We start from the raw sequence: 12,741 nt of genomic DNA, 5'->3' as shown, positions 1-12,741 counted from the left end.
TGGGTGGGTGTGGTGAGCGAGCGAGTGGGTGGGTAAGTGAAAGGGTAATTGAGTGGGTAGTGAATGAGTGGGTGAGCAAGTGGGTGAGCAAGTGAGTGAGTGGGTAGTGAGTGGATGAGTGGGTGAGCAAGTGAGTGGGTGAGCGAGTGAGTGGGTGAGCAAGTGAGTGGGTGAGCAAGTGAGTGGGTGAGCAAGTGAGTGGGTGAGCAAGTGAGTGAGTGTGTAGTGAGTAACTAGGTGAGTGAGTGGGTGAGGGTGTGAGTGAATGAGTGGGCGAGCAAGTGAGTGAGTGTGTAGTGTATAACTAGGTGAGCGAGTGGGTTAGTGTGTGTGTGGGTGAGTGTGTGTGTGAGTGGGTAGTGAATGGATGAGTGTGTGGGTGGGTGAGTGGTGAGCGAGTGGGTGAGTGTGTGTGTGAGTGGGTAGTGAATGGATGAGTGTGTGGGTGAGTGGGTGGTGAATGGATGAGTGTGTGGGTGAGTGGGTAGTGAATGGATGAGTGGGTGGGTGAGTGGGTAGTGAATGGGTGAGTGTGTGGGCGGGTGAGTGGTGAGCGAGTGGGTGAGTGTGTGTGTGGGTGAGTGGGTAGTGAATGGACGAGTGTGTGTGCGGGTGAGTGGTGAGCGAGTGGGTGAGCGAGTGTGTGGGTGAGTGGTGAGTGGGTGTGTGAGTGGGTAGTGAATGGATGAGTGGGTGGGCGGGTGAGCGGCGAGCGGGTGTGTGGTGAGCAGATGAGCGAGTGAGTGTATGTGCGGTGAGCGAGTGGTGAGCGGTGAGCGAGTGGTGAGCGAGTGAGTGTATGTGCGGTGAGCGAGTGGTGAGCGGTGAGCGAGTGGGTGAGTGAGTGTATGTGCGGTGAGCGAGTGGTGAGCGGTGAGCGAGTGGTGAGCCGTCCTCACCTCGAGCAGCTCGTTGGTGACCTGTGGGGAGAGGTTGCGTACTCGGAGGGCACCGCTGTGCGTCGCGAACCTCACACGGAGCTCGCGGCTCCGCACGATCGTCCCGTCCAACTCCGCCTTGGCCATCTCGGCCAGCATCCTCGTACGCTGAGACACGGGGAGAATGAGACACGGGGAGAATGAGACACGGGGAGAATGAGACACGGGGAGAGAGAGACACGGGGAGAGATGCGGGGACATGGGGAGAGAGAGACACGGAGAGAGACGCAGGGACACGGGGAGAATGAGACACGGGAGAGACAGAGACACGGGGAGAGACAGAGACACGGGGAGAGAGACAGACAGAGACACGGGGTGAGAGACAGACACGGGGAGAGAGACAGACAGAGACACGGGGAGAGAGACAGAGACACGGGGTGAGAGACAGAGACACGGGGTGAGAGACAGACACGGGGAGAGAGACAGACAGAGACACGGGGAGAGAGACAGAGACACGGGGTGAGAGACAGACAAGAGACACGGGGAGAATGAGACACAGGGAGAGATGCGGGGACATGGGGAGAGAGAGACACGGGGAGAGACGCAGAGAGAGAAAGCAACGGGGAGAGACAGAGACACGGGGAGAATGAGACACGGGGAGAATGAGACACGGGGAGAATGAGACACGGGGAGAGAGAGACACGGGGAGACAGAGACACGGGGAGAGACAGAGACACGGGGAGAATGAGACACGGGGAGAGACAGAGACACGGGGAGAATGAGACACGGGGAGAGACGGGGGGAGAGACAGAGACACGGGGAGAGACAGAGACACGGGGAGAGACAGAGACACGGGGAGAATGAGACACGGGGAGAATGAGACACGGGGAGAATGAGACACGGGGAGAATGAGACACGGGGAGAATGAGACACGGGGAGAGATGCGGGGACATGGGGAGAGACAGAGACACGGGGAGAATGAGACACGGGGAGAGACAGAGACACGGGGAGAATGAGACACGGGGAGAATGAGACACGGGGAGAGAGAGACACGGGGAGACAGAGACACGGGGAGAATGAGACACGGAGAGAGACAGAGACACGGGGAGAATGAGACACGGGGAGAATGAGACACGGGGAGAGAGAGACACGGGGAGACAGAGACACGGGGAGAATGAGACACGGGGAGAGACAGAGACACGGGGAGAATGAGACACGGGGAGAGACAGAGACAGAGACGGGGGAGAGACAGAGACACGGGGAGAGACAGAGACACGGGGAGAATGAGACACGGGGAGAGACAGTGACACAGGGAGAGACGGGGGGAGAGACAGAGATACGGGGAGAGACAGAGACACGGGGAGAATGAGACACGGGGAGAGACAGAGACACGGGGAGAATGAGACACGGGGAGAGACAGAGACACAGGGAGAGACAGAGACACGGGGAGAGACAGAGACACGGGGTGAGAGACAGACACGGGGAGAGAGACAGACAGAGACACGGGGAGAGAGACAGAGACACGGGGTGAGAGACAGACAAGAGACACGGGGAGAATGAGACACAGGGAGAGATGCGGGGACATGGGGAGAGAGAGACACGGGGAGAGACGCAGAGAGAGAAAGCAACGGGGAGAGACAGAGACACGGGGAGAATGAGACACGGGGAGAATGAGACACGGGGAGAGAGAGACACGGGGAGACAGAGACACGGGGAGAGACAGAGACACGGGGAGAATGAGACACGGGGAGAGACAGAGACACGGGGAGAATGAGACACGGGGAGAGACGGGGGGAGAGACAGAGACACGGGGAGAGACAGAGACACGGGGAGAGACAGAGACACGGGGAGAATGAGACACGGGGAGAATGAGACACGGGGAGAATGAGACACGGGGAGAATGAGACACGGGGAGAATGAGACACGGGGAGAGATGCGGGGACATGGGGAGAGACAGAGACACGGGGAGAATGAGACACGGGGAGAGACAGAGACACGGGGAGAATGAGACACGGGGAGAATGAGACACGGGGAGAGAGAGACACGGGGAGACAGAGACACGGGGAGAATGAGACACGGAGAGAGACAGAGACACGGGGAGAAAGAGACACGGGGAGAATGAGACACGGGGAGAATGAGACACGGGGAGAGAGAGACACGGGGAGACAGAGACACGGGGAGAATGAGACACGGGGAGAGACAGAGACACGGGGAGAATGAGACACGGGGAGAGACAGAGACAGAGGGAGAGACGGGGGAGAGACAGAGACACGGGGAGAGACAGAGACACGGGGAGAATGAGACACGGGGAGAGACAGAGACACAGGGAGAGACGGGGGGAGAGACAGAGATACGGGGAGAGACAGAGACACGGGGGGGGATGAGAGACATGGAGACAGAAAGACGGAGGGAGACAGACACGGGGAGAGACTGGCTGATGGACTGTGTTGGAGACTGCCTACGCCATGCATACTGCATTGCAAACTGTATCGACTGTCTAAGCCCCATGTCGACTGTAATGTCATCATCATCATCACGATCCATGGACAGGTAGCCCCGTAAGGGTCCAATGCACATGTTCCACTTTCCTGTATTGTGACCAATATGCTCAAGCAGTGCCACATCTCTCTCACACTAATCTCTGATTTTGTTGGCAAGCCACTCCTGGCAAGACGTCTTTCCCTCTCTTTCCAGTTCCGTTCATTTTCCCCAAACAAACACACACTTGCAACTCTCCGCTCGTTATCCACTCTCCATGTGTCCAAAGGGTGCCAGTTTGTTATCAGCGACACTGGGCCGCCTCCACAGGGGAGAGTCATCCCACACGTCCGTTAAGAGCTTTCAGCAGACTGCGAGGCGAGAAAGTTCACCTGATCGAGTCGCTCTAACCTTTCTGAAGAGACACCGCGACAACAAGGTAATGCCGGTCGCACCGACACTCGCATCTGCTGCTGTCACTTCCCCTAGCGCTAAGCGGATCTTGTTCAAAGCCAGCCCACCGCTAATTTCAGAGAGAATAAGATCGCTCCGATTTGAAACTTGGTAATTTAGACAAGACTCCCTTACACTCACACTTAAAATTAACGGATAAAATGTCCACTTCTGATTGGGACCATGTAGATAACACGACAGTGTCCTCTGCTAATTCAATGTCAACCAAATATGAAGTTAACTTGATCGCTAAAATAATACTCCTGTCAACAAAGAAGCCAGAGCCACAAATTAAAAAGTTAGATGTTAACAAGATTGTCATCAATCACAGTAACATGTTAACAAGATTGTTATCATTCATAGTAACGTGTTAACAAGATTGTCATCAATCACAGTAACATGTTAACAAGATTGTCATCAATCACAGTAACATGTTAACAAGATTGTCATCAATCACAGTAACATGTTAACAAGATTGTCATCAATCATAGTAACGTGTTAACAAGATTGTCATCAATCACAGTAACATGTTAACAAGATTGTCATCAATCAGAGTAACGTGTTAACAAGATTGTCATCAATCACAGTAACACGTTAACAAGATTGTCATCAATCATAGTAACATGTTAACAAGATTGTCATCAATCACAGTAACATGTTAACAAGATGGTCATCAATCATAGTAACATCCCAATTTCTGAGAGCCTAAAATCGGTACTAGCTAAAGGGTTGAATTTAGCAGTCACCCCTAAACACATCCCAGTGGATGATATCATTGCCCAGGTCGACGTAGCCCTCAAAGGCTTGGGACACATCCCGGCAGACGTTGCTCGATCTGAAATCGCTGCTATCCTCAAAAACGCTAAGAATCCCATTAGAACATCAGCAAGGATGAGCGTTTTGAACTCTCTCAATTAATAAACAGAGATGACATTGTCACCCTCTCAGCCGACAAGGGCAATGCCACTGTCATCATGGATAAAACCACTTTCAACAACAAAATTCAGGACCTTCTCAATGATGGCAGCTATACCAAAATCAACAGAGATCCCACCAACCGCCTAGCTACAAAAACCAACAATATCATCACTAAATCGACTTCTCTCATCGATCAGCCCAAGCAGAGCTCCCTAAAACCTTCAGCTGATAGACCACCCAGATTTTATGGCCTTCCAAAAATCCACAAAGAAGGTACCCCGCTCCGTCCTATCGTTTCCACCGTTAACTTACCCACCTACAAATTGGCCCAGTTTCTGTCTGAGACCCTGCTTCCTTTCACGGGCAAAACCACCTCAGCTGTACTTAGCTCAGCTCACTTGGTTTCTCTAATCAAGGACATCTCACTGTCTCCAGATGATTTACTTGTCAGTTTTGATGTAGTCTTTATGTTCACCAATGTACCTCTATCTGACACCATTGCAATCATTGAAGACTTGGTCCAACAGGGACTGAATCCAGATGCACCAATTTTGGTAAGGCATTGCCTTACCAACACTTACTTCACCTGGAATGGTACATTCTACAAACAAAATTAGGGTACCCCAATGGGTTCTCCCTTATCGCCAGTGGTAGCGAATGTTTTCATGGAGAAATTTGAGACAGATGCCATCCAGACATCCACCCTACGTCCTTCCTTGTGGAAGGGATACGTAGATGACACGTTTGTCATCTGGCCACATGGCCTGCCAGCACTGAGCCAATTTCTCAACCACATCAATTCCATACACCCGTCTATCAAATTCACCATGGAAGTGGAAAAGGGTGGCAAGCTACCATTCCTGGATGGTTCGATCGAGAAGAGACCTGATGGCTCGTTGGGACATTCGGTCTACAGGAAAGCCACCCACACGGATGCCTATCTAAAGCCTGACTCCCACCACCATCCAGCCCAGAAGAATTCCCTCATCCAAACACTACACCATAGGGCCCGTTGCATCTCCGACCAGCACCACCTAGCCAGTGAGTTGGGAGTACGTACACCAAGCCCTCAGGATGAACGGATACTCGGACCGTACAATCCGCAAAGCTCTCCCCAGCCATGGGGAGACAACCTTCTGAGGATCCAACCAAAACCATCACTTTACCGTACATAAGCAGGTGTTACCAAAAAGATTTCCAAAATAGTAAACAAACACAAGATCCAGGTTCGTTTCAACACAGTACACAAAATCCGTGATTTAATCCCATCTGTAAAGGATGTGATTCCTGACATGAAATACCTGGGTGTCTACAAACTGAGCTGTGGTTGTGGCAGCAGTTACATTGGGGAAACGAAACGACATGTCTCGGACCGTGTTCGCGAACACAAGGCAGATCTGAAACACAGTAGGACCAATACCTCTGTCATTGCCAATCATTGTTTTAACGCTGTGGGCTCACAGGAAATTGATTTTTCCAAGACGGAGGTACTCTGCAAACCTACCGGCTACCTTCAGAGATTTGTTCGTGAAGCCATCCAGATCTATAAACACAGACACAACTTCTACCGAGAGGATGGGTACAAACAGAGCAATCATTGGAAGGACGCTATTAACCAGGTAAAGTCTTAACTGGTTGTGATGTTTCCATCCTACCTGCCTATGTCAGCTGTTATTTCCGACTCTCTGTGTCTCTCTCTCTCTCTCTATGCCTCTCTCTTCGATCTCTCATGTCCTTGGATTACACTCTCATGCTCACATGTCCTTTGCATTGCACTCTCATGCTCACATGTCCTTTGGATTGCACTCTCAAACTCACATGCCCTTGGGATTGCACCCGTTGGGATTGCACTCATGCCTTTGGATTGCACCACTCTTCGATTTTACATTAACATCATGCTCATCTCTCACATTAACACAGCCACTTCCGTGCCCTCTTCGAGGAGGCCGCTTTCCTATCTTACAGTCACATTTCTAGATGTAATTCTAGATTAAAAGTTACATGCTCATTTCTCACATTAACCTCACGAGCCCCGGCCACTTCTTAATGACCCTTGGGCTGGCTACACCCATTTCAACCCTTTTAAAACAGTCTGCCTCAGCAGCAGACCACGCTTCCCCCCCAACTGATGACGGACGCTTGTGCTGCGCCTGAAACGTCGTGATTGATTTTATTTCATACCTACGTGACTTTACGGAAAGAACCAAAGAGTATGAAAAATAAGAAAAGGTTTCACCCTTTTTGGCAATAAAACAGACGTCAAAATGTTCAAACAACAAATGGATGACCTTTTTCACAGTACTTGTGAACATGCAAACATGCTATGGTAATAGCTGCTCATCCTGAGCTATGAATGCTGATTCAGTAAAACCTTGGATTGCGAGGAGCATAATTCGTTCCGGAAACGTGTTTGTAATCCAAAGCACTCGTACATCAAAGCACTCGTAGTATATCAGTTGTGATCACGTGATGCTCGGCAGACAAAGCGTGTCTACACGTACACTGCTCGTATTGCAAGACCCTCGCTCGTTTATCAAATTAATATTTACTTAACATTTTTGCTCGTCGTGCAAAACACTCGCAGGCCAAGTTACTCGCAATCCGAGGTTTTACTGTACGTGCATTGTCTTTGCACTGTTCACCTTTTGCCGTTCTCTGCCGTCACACCGGTAGTGAGACAGGGCCATAAAGCAGGCTGGGGGGTAATGCTTGTACTATAACCAGAGCGTGTTTGATTGCATGTTCACCACAAGTAGTGTGTGTGTGGCTAATTACAGACTTCATTCCTTGCCGAAGATAATCTATTTGGTGTTTGAACATCTTAACACAACACTCCTGTTTCATTGCCAGAAAGGGTCAAAGTGACAATTTCCTTCTCATCACCACCTGCATCATCACCTTGTCTTCTTCTATGTAGTGTCCGCTGGATTGTGGACACCCAAGGCGGCGTTCCGTAGTGGAGGCTGTACCGTGTCGTACTTGGATTATGGGGAGCGGTGGTGCAGCGGTTAGCACGTTGCGCTATAAACCCAGAAACCCGAGTTCGATTCCCACTTAAAGGCACCAACACTGGTGACAATTATCTGAACCGGACCTGGGCCTCCCCTAGGTCCACTCAGCCTCGAATAAGTACCTGGTGCGGTGTGTAGTGACAATCACCACCGAGGAGACAAAGGCGCTCAGCATGGTGCTGGCCATCCACCTCCTCGTGTGCCAGTACCGGCCTCGATCGCTGCTACTTGTGAACAGCACTTGCCCCAACAGTCTGTTACAGGCTACACAGGGGATCTTTGTCCATGTAGTGCAGACTGTACTGTAGGCTGCCAGTACTAGGCTAGATTAACCCGACGGCCTTGTGTCGTGTGTACGTAGACTGTATTGTGTATCGCACTGTTTACTGTAGTGCTCATGTCGACTGGCATGTAGACTGTAGTACTGTACACTATAGACTGTAGTAGTGTGTACCGTGTGGTGTAGACTGCCAGTAAGTAGTACTGCCAGGTGGATTAATCCAAATCCCTTGTGTAGTGTGAACTATAGGCTGTAGTACTGTGTGGTGTAGGCTGTAGTACTGTGTGGTGTAGGCTGTAGTACTGTGTGGTGTAGGCTGTAGTACTGTGTGGTGTAGACTGTAGTACTGTGTGGTGTAGGCTGTAGTACTGTGTGGTGTAGACTGTAGTAGTGTGGTGTGGGCTGTAGTACTGTGTGGTGTAGGCTGTAGTACTGTGTGGTGTAGACTGTAGTACTGTGTGGTGTAGACTGTAGTACTGTGTGGTGTAGACTGTAGTACTGTGTGGTGTAGGCTGTAGTAGTGTGTGGTGTAGGCTGTAGTACTGTGTGGTGTAGGCTGTAGTACTGTGTGGTGTAGACTGTAGTACTGTGTGGTGTAGACTGTAGTACTGTGTGGTGTGGACTGTAGTACTGTGTGGTGTGGACTGTAGTACTGTGTGGTGTAGGCTGTAGTACTGTGTGGTGTAGACTATAGTACTGTGTGGTGTGGACTGTAGTACTGTGTGGTGTAGGCTGTAGTACTGTGTGGTGTAGACTGTAGTACTGTGGTGTAGGCTGTAGTACTGTGTGGTGTAGACTGTAGTACTGTGTGGTGTAGGCTGTAGTACTGTGTGGTGTAGACTGTAGTACTGTGTGGTGTGGACTGTAGTACTGTGTGGTGTAGACTGTAGTACTGTGTGGTGTAGACTGTAGTACTGTGTGGTGTAGACTGTAGTACTGTGTGGTGTAGACTGTAGTAGCATTGTAGACTGCCAGTCAGCAGGAGTACCAGGCGGATGAATCCGAAGCCCTTGCCCTTGCTGACGAAGGCCTCGGCCGCATCTCCGTAGCGCCGGAAGAGGGCCAGGAAGTCGGCCTCCCCGGTGTCGCTGGGCAAGTTGCCCACGAAGAGTCGGCAGCGCTGGGAGAACTCTCGCTCTGTCGCACGCAGACCCGGCGGCCCCGACGGCCCAGGGCCGCGCTGAGACGAGGAGCTTCCTCCTCCTCCGCCGCCTCCGGCGACACGGAGACAAAGACACCAAGACAAAGATCACCCCCCTCACCCTGCTACAGCCTTACCAACTCCACCAACTCCCACAGCCGGCATTCGCCACTCAGCGGCGGTGACATCACCATGGCGCTGGTGCCAGGCTATGTGCACTTTAAGGCCATGTGAAGTGTCCAGGTCACGGGGCAGAACCCACCACCACCTCCTCGGCCTCCGCCACTTCCTCCACCAACTCCACCACCAGCACCACCACCACCACCATGACCTCCACTGACAAAGGTGGCACTCATTGCACACCAAGTGCAGCTTTGCCACAAATGAACCACACTAGCTCGCTGATCTCGTCGTAAACCATCATCAAGCAAACTCCGGTCATCCTCACAGCGGGTTTTGCTGAGCCATCGAACAAAGACGGTCACGGCATCGCGCGACCGTCTGGAACGCTCTTCCTCCCGATACTAGGAAGCCACCGGATCTATGCACTTTTAATTAATCGAGAATGACAAACTTATTTCTTTAGAACCACGTTTTGTGTTGAGCTTGTTGTCCTTCCCCCACACCTCCGATTAGCACGGTGAGCTACGTACGGTGCGAAAGGTCAACATACATAAAACTCGAACATCATCTCCACCAACGCCACCAATTACACCAATACCCGTCAATCACCACTCAGTGACGGTGACGTCACCACAGCGCCTGTGCCAGGCCAGGTGCACTCAACCACCACCACCACCCTCTCCTCCACCCCACCTCGACCTCTTCCACCACCACCACCCTCTCCTCCACCCCACCTCTTCCACCAGCACCACCACCACCCTCTCCTCCACCCCACCTCGACCTCTACCACCACCACCTCTACCATCTCCAACTCTACCACCAATACCACCAATCAACTCCACAGCCAATTCCACCAACTCATCCACCTCCTCCACCAACTCCATCACCACCACCTCCGCCAAAACCATCACCAGTCCCCACTATCAATACCCGTCAATCACCACTAAGTGGCGGTGACGTCACCACAGCGCCTGTGCCAGGCCAGGTGCACTTTGAGGGCACGTGAAGCATCGAAGGCTCGCTGGCAGGAGGAGGTCTCGGGGCAGACCCTGCAGGTGCCAATGGTTGGCTGACTGAGACGACTGGCCGATGAACCAGCTGTGCCCCCTGCTGTGCCAACTCGCTACATTTTATCCACCCGGCGCTCCGCTCGTTGTTGTGGGCATCGCTCCTCTGCCCTCCGGTGTTGCTGGAGGGCGACTGCCTCCAACTGCCCAGTGACAGCAGCAGCAGCGTCCTTCACGAGCCTCACCACCTCCACCACCAACTCACCACCACCCCCTCCAGACTCACCTCCACTACCACCACCCCCTCCAGACTCACCTCCACCAAACTCACCACCACTACCACCACCCCCTCCAGACTCACCACCACTACCACCAGACTCACCACCACCACCAACCGACTCACCACCACCACCAGACTCACCACCACCACCAGACTCACCACCACCACCACCAGACTCACCACCACCACCCTCACCACCACCACCACCACCACCAGACTCACCACCACCACCACCAGACTCACCACCACCACCACCAGACTCACCACCACCACCCTCACCACCACCACCACCAGACTCACCACCACCACCAGACTCACCACCACCACCCCCACCAGACTCACCACCACCCCCATCACCACCACCACCCCCACCAGACTCACCACCACCACCACCCTCACCACCACCACCACCACCACCAGACTCACCACCACCACCCTCACCACCACCACCAGACTCACCACCACCACCACCCTCACCACCACCAGACTCACCACCCCCACCAGACTCACCACCACCAGACTCACCACCACCAGACTCACCACCACCAGACTCACCACCCCCACCAGACTCACCACCACCCCCATCACCACCACCACCCCCACCAGACTCACCACCACCACCACCCTCACCACCACCACCAGACTCACCACCACCACCCTCACCACCACCAGACTCACCACCACCACCAGACTCACCACCACCACCACCAGACTCACCACCACCACCAGACTCACCACCACCACCAGACTCACCACCACCACCAGACTCACCACCACCACCAGACTCACCACCACCAGACTCACCACCACCAGACTCACCACCACCACCAGACTCACCACCACCAGACTCACCACCCCCACCAGACTCACCACCACCACCACCCTCACCACCACCCTCACCACCACCAGACTCACCACCCCCACCAGACTCACCACCACCAGCCTCACCACCAGACTCACCACCACCAGACTCACCACCCCCACCAGACTCACCACCACCCTCACCACCACCAGACTCACCACCACCACCACCAGACTCACCACCAGACTCACCACCACCACCAGACTCACCACCACCACCAGACTCACCACCACCACCACCAGACTCACCACCACCACTCACCACCAGCCTCACCCCCATCACCACCAGACTCACCACCACCAGAGCCCTGGAAATTGGAGTAAGACGACGAGGAGAAGTTTCCGCCGCCGCTGCTGAGGTCGTTGCCGTCCGTGTCGTAGTTTCGCGAGGATCCGGACGCCTCATAGAAGCCGCCTCCACTGCCTCCTCCTCCTCCACTGCCTCCTCCACTGCCTCCTCCTCCACTGCCTCCTCGGCGCTTGCGATTCCTGTTGGCGAACATGGCCAGGCCGGCAGACTCGCGGCTCGAGCGAGAATTCGAGAGGGGGGGGGGGATGAGATAGAGAGGGTGAATGAGAGAGAGAGGGAATGAGATAGAGGGAATAAGATAGAGGGAATGAGATAGAGGGAATGAGATAGAGAATTGGAATGAGAGGGTGAATTAGATAGAGAGAGTGAACGATTGAGGTGAGTGAACGAGTGGAGAGTGAACGAGAGAGGAGAGTGAACGAGAGAGAGGGAACGAGAGGGAATGAGATAGAGAGTGGGAATGAGATAGAGAGGGAATGAGATAGAGGGAATGAGATAGAGGGAATGAGATAGAGTGTGAACGAGTGGAGAGTGAACGAGAGAGAGGGAACGAGAGGAGAGCGAACGAGTGAGGAGAGCGAACAAGAGAGTGAATGAGAGGGAATGAGATAGAGAGAGTGAACGAGTGGAGAGTGAACGAGAGAGATGGAACGAGAGGAGAGCGAACGAGCGAGTGAATGAGAGGGAATGAGATAGAGAGAGTGAACGAGTGAGGAGAGCGAACGAGAGAGGCCGCAATGGCGGAGCACGGAGAAAGAACGCGCGCGAGGCCTTCCGGAAGAGGAAGCGGCGTTCAGAAACCTCTCTACTAGTCTCGGTAGACATCTTCCGCCTCCGGTAGAAGGTGGGATTATCTTCCAGCAGAGAGGGCGGCGTTCAGAAACCCTTGTACTAGTCTCGGTAGACATCTTCCTCCTCCGGTAGAAGGTGGGATTATCTTCCAGTAGAGAGGGCGGCGTTCAGAAACCCTTGTACTGACCTTGGCAGAGATCTTCCTCCTC

General features: G+C 53.2%; 1 protein-coding gene across 1 annotated transcript in view; it reads right to left on the bottom strand.

Annotated features, from left to right (window-relative positions):
- LOC116956560 (non-POU domain-containing octamer-binding protein-like) overlaps positions 1-12,509 on the bottom strand; it is a 35,860-nt gene extending 23,351 nt beyond the window's left edge. Inside the window, exons 1-3 of the mRNA XM_076054368.1 lie at positions 11,726-12,509; positions 9,007-9,230; positions 900-1,046 (exon numbers count right to left, since the gene is read on the bottom strand). Of these exons, the coding sequence (XP_075910483.1) occupies positions 900-1,046; positions 9,007-9,230; positions 11,726-11,933 (579 nt within the window). The 5' untranslated portion in view covers positions 11,934-12,509. The remainder of the gene's footprint in view (positions 1-899; positions 1,047-9,006; positions 9,231-11,725) is intronic.
- Between the last annotated feature and the right edge of the window lie 232 nt (positions 12,510-12,741).

This window comes from Petromyzon marinus, chromosome 66 (genome assembly GCF_048934315.1).
Source record: "Petromyzon marinus isolate PM22_M1 ecotype Great Lakes invasive population chromosome 66, UKy_Petmar_22M1.pri1.0, whole genome shotgun sequence".
Taxonomy (NCBI): domain Eukaryota; kingdom Metazoa; phylum Chordata; class Hyperoartia; order Petromyzontiformes; family Petromyzontidae; genus Petromyzon; species Petromyzon marinus.
Note: the sequence above shows the minus strand (reverse complement) of the source record. Positions and strands in the feature narration are given on the sequence as shown.